The sequence below is a fragment of the Anneissia japonica genome, unplaced genomic scaffold (genome assembly GCF_011630105.1).
Source record: "Anneissia japonica isolate Jap-2015-1 unplaced genomic scaffold, ASM1163010v1 scaffold4058_len632159_cov189, whole genome shotgun sequence".
In the NCBI taxonomy this organism is placed as follows: Eukaryota; Metazoa; Echinodermata; class Crinoidea; order Comatulida; family Comatulidae; genus Anneissia; species Anneissia japonica.
Window position 1 is genome coordinate 601,228 of NW_022735300.1, and position 4,269 is coordinate 605,496.

At 43.1% G+C, this 4,269-nt stretch overlaps 1 protein-coding gene across 1 annotated transcript in view; it reads right to left on the reverse strand.

The window, feature by feature from the left end:
* LOC117116560 (spindle pole body component 110-like) overlaps positions 1-1,481 on the reverse strand; it is a 1,527-nt gene extending 46 nt beyond the window's left edge. Inside the window, exon 1 of the mRNA XM_033260628.1 lies at positions 488-1,481. Coding sequence (XP_033116519.1) covers positions 488-1,481 — 994 coding nt within the window. The remainder of the gene's footprint in view (positions 1-487) is intronic.
* Between the last annotated feature and the right edge of the window lie 2,788 nt (positions 1,482-4,269).

Genomic DNA, 4,269 nt, shown 5'->3' on the forward strand with positions numbered 1-4,269 from the left:
AAAAAAAAAAAAAAAAAAAAACCTGGCTCGTGTGGGAATCGAACCCACGACCTTAAAAAAAAAAAAAGAAAAGAAAACTTGCCCCGTGTGGGAATCGAACCAACGATCGCTGAGTTTACTACCCCTGATCAAGCATGATCCCGCGGCCCCTAAGCCATAAATGCAATAAACCTAGTACCACACCAAGTACCTGTTAGTCAACCTACTAGAAAAAATTCTTCGTATATATACTCTACAATGGTGTCATGTCATGGTGTAAAAAAAAATAGGCCGTGGGCCAAGAGGGTTCATTTTTTGTCTAAAAATATATAATTAATTTTATAATCGATTTATGATTGTTACCATCTCCATAACTTACACACTTTTTTTTTTAAATAACAAAAATGTTGGAAAAAATCATTATGGAAATTAGAAAAAAATAGACCAATCATGTTACGGGATTGAATGTATTGTACTCGTTGATGACGTCGCGAATTGCAAAACAAACGCAAGTCATCAAGCTCTCGGCATTTTTTATCCAGGCCCATGCGCAGTTCGCGGCAATCCCTCTCCAACATTTCGTTCCTCGCTGAAAGCGACTGGATTTCTCCCGTAAGCTTGATGACGTTCGCTTCGCGTTGATCCGAGTAACGTTGCCATCTGGTGTTCATGCTTATGACTTCCTTTAGCTGTTTCGAAAGTTCGGCGTTTTCCCTTGCCAAGCTCGACACTTGTTCCTCCAAGACCTTGCATCGATCTTCCGGTGAGAGAGACCCACAATTTCTCTGTTCGCCGACATCCTTTTCCCTTCGTTCGTAATCCCTTGGCTCCCGAGCCACGTCGATCTTAGCCGTTACCAGATCGTCGATCTTCGATCTCATCCGTTCGATCTCGCGGCAGAGCGTTCGGCGGACGTCGTCGACGTAACTGCGCTGTCCGTAGCACTCCTTCAGCTCCGACGTCAGTTTTCTAATCGCGACGTCCTTTTCCGAGTCGGAAGAATTCGTAGCGCTCAGGTACTCTGTCAGCTCCTTATCTTTCGTACGGACCTCGAACGAAAGTTCGGCGATCCTTTTCCTGAGAGCGGCGATCGTCTTCTTCGCTTCCGCCACTTCCTCGGAACTGTAATTCGAGTTGAGGACGGTTCGAAATCGCACGTTGTCCCTCAGCAGTTGGTCGAGAACCTCCTTGTCGTGCCCTGGTACGAACACTTCGTGCTCTTTGAGATCGACCGACGAATCGAGTTTGTTTCTGTGCAGTCTAAATTGCAAGTGCTCGATGCTTAGGTTCTTCTTCTTGAGTTCCAGTTTCAACGAATCGATCGAACCTCCATAGTCGTTCAGCAAAAGCTTCAGCACGTCGATGCTCTGCACGACGGTTTTCAGGGAAACGATTTTCTCTTCTTTCTTTCGCAGCCGGTCCGATTCGGAGGAGGCTCCCCCGACACATACATCGTCGGTGCTCTTTGTCGCTGTCGTCGTCCGGTCAAGTGTCTCGTTCATGTCGTTAGCTCTACGAGTGTGATGGAATCACTTTAACTCGACTTTTATTTCGACTTCGTTGTACGGTGAGCATACGTCATCGGTTCTTAGACACTTCACGTCACGAGCTCATGGGTAGGCCAAAGTAAGCTTTTATAAAAATAAACAGATTGTAATAGATGTTTTGCGTGTGTGTGTATTTAATTTTCGAATTTCCCCTTTTTTAAATAAAGTCCTGTTTCAAACCCTTCCTCTTTCGTCAGTCGTTACATAAGTCAAACACTATCAGGCTAACAAGAACAGCAACCAATAGTCTAATTTGCTATTTTTTCTAGCAAAAACTATATTTCGTTGAAAGGATATTCGAAAATACACGGATTATGATTACAGCTATCGCGTTGAACTAATCGTATTTTCCTGCATTATAATCATTTAATTTCAAAACGAGATCGTCCCTTTTTAAATAATCAGCAATTTCAAACAGAAAATCAACCTGTCGAGGTCTGATCACTGTCAGTTTTTCCAATTCAACCATTAATCTTATGGCTTTCTTTAGTCGTCCAACAGTTCTTGCGGGTATGATTGATTTCAATCTCGGTTTCAGCGATTTCAACTCTTTTTCGTTGATTCCAAAAGCAAAATCAAGTATCATGGCCCTATGGGGGAAAAAAACAATATTAAATTAGCTCGGCAATCATTGGCGAGAAAAAAAAATCTTTTTGCTCTAAAGATAAACGATTAAATAAAAAAGGGAATTACATACCTATAGGGTGAAATTATCTTTTTACCGAGTCCTTCCGTGCTCCTTCGAAAGTCCAAAACCTGGCGTTGAAGTTCCGAACGCCCTATCAGTCCCAGAAGCTCGATAAGTATTTCCAATCTCGATGAATAAAGTAATGCTCTATCCTCTAGTTTATTCATTAACTCAAGGCCTCGGGTAAGTTTTTCCAACTCGCCATGTCTGAGACCGGTGCTCTCATCCAGGCATAAGTACTTCAGAGCCACAACATCTCGATCCTCGAGGTACCTATCGACGTTCACCAACATCCCGCGATACGCTGATTCGTCTTGCCCGGCCATTGCTGCGTTTTAATGGAAGGACAGGTTCCGCCGCTTATTTATAAACCAACTATAACGATGACGTCATGTGTACTTGGGACCTTGACGTCATCCCTATGCCCTTATTTGAAAGCATCGATAGGCCGGTAACGATGACGTCATGGGTACTTAGAAAATGTCAGCTGACTAATCCCTATATATACTCGTGAATCATCACGAAACGATACATTCGGAATCAGCGAACCTCGACGCCATGGCAGAGAAGACGAACAGAAGAATCATAGCCAGAATGGTTAAGATTTTCACCGAAGATAACATATTGTTGGAAAACCTGCTAGCCGCCAATCGAGGTCGCATCCTGACGGTGGCATTCTGTAACGCGAAACAAATCTCTCTTGAGGTGGCGTTCTCCGCTAAGGAGACTGGAGGCGGGAGACACTACGAATGCTTTGCCTGGACCAAGGTGGACGGAGTGAGGTGTGTGGGCAGGCAAGGAACCATCGAAGACCCGCACACGCTTCTGAATATGTACGACGTATCGAATGCCTCGTTGGAATTGGAGGAATACGCCGTCAGACTCGGCACAATAGGAGACGACATGCCGTCCATCGACAGGGACGCCGACAGGATCGTCGCGATGGCGATGGCCGTGAAGGACGAGCAAGATCTGCTGGAGCCGTTTCGAAAAAAGCAGGTGCTTTGGCAATTCAACAAAACTTTGAGATTGTCCGTCACGTTCGTCAGAAGTGAAAGGGACGTGCGTCCGTACGTCCGTTGCTACTGCGGCTTCGTTCGAGAGAACGGACAACTGTTTGCTGCGGAAACTCTACTGCTGAAGGCAATGAACGAGTGGTTGACGACTGAAGCAAAATTCGCCTCCGTTCCCAACGTGATGCTTCTGAACAAAGGACACGGCCTTCCCAACTCCATCGCCGTTGGTTTTGCTGGGCGTAAGAGGAGCTGCGGCACGATAGACGACGCGCAGTTAAAGAGAATGAGAACGGTCGTTCAAAACGACCACGATTACGCCTCGTCCGAATAACTGTATATATGTGTGATTGTTTAAACACATACGATTGTACTTGTAGTTGTTTTTGAATAAAAAAAAGAAAAGAAACGTATATTTTTTGTCTCTTTACTCTCTTACCGTTTCCGACCGACTATAACAAACGTGATGCTGTTGTAAGTCGGATAGTTTAGTTGTTCCTTTACACATCCTTGCTTAAACGAGAAGTTACTCTAGTCACTTTTAACTCGTGTGAAAAATAATCGATAGACCACTCGTCGTTCTGCTAAGGACCACTTCGAGCGAAGGCCAATTTGAGCAAATTCGAGCAGATTTGGGGTTTTAATGATTTATCGATTGTGAAGTTTGTGATAATTATTGGAAATATAATTTATTTATTCATTCTATTAATAGGTAAAATAAGTTTGAATAATTATTGATGAGAGTGATTGTTGTATGCCATAAAATCTTCTGTCATACATTCAGAGCTTATAGGGTTTTATTGTTGAGTTTGCTTTGAAACCAAAACAAATTAAAACGAGCGTAGACAGCAATGATAGCAATTTTATTGTACTTTATAAAAGGATATAAATATAGTACTGTAAAATATTCATTTTGTGTATAAGGTGTCTATATAGATAATACTATTAAGTTTGTATCGACCAACCAAAACACTGGAACCTGTCTCTTATACACATCTAGATGTGTATAAGAGACAGAAATCAACCTGTCGAGGTCTGATCA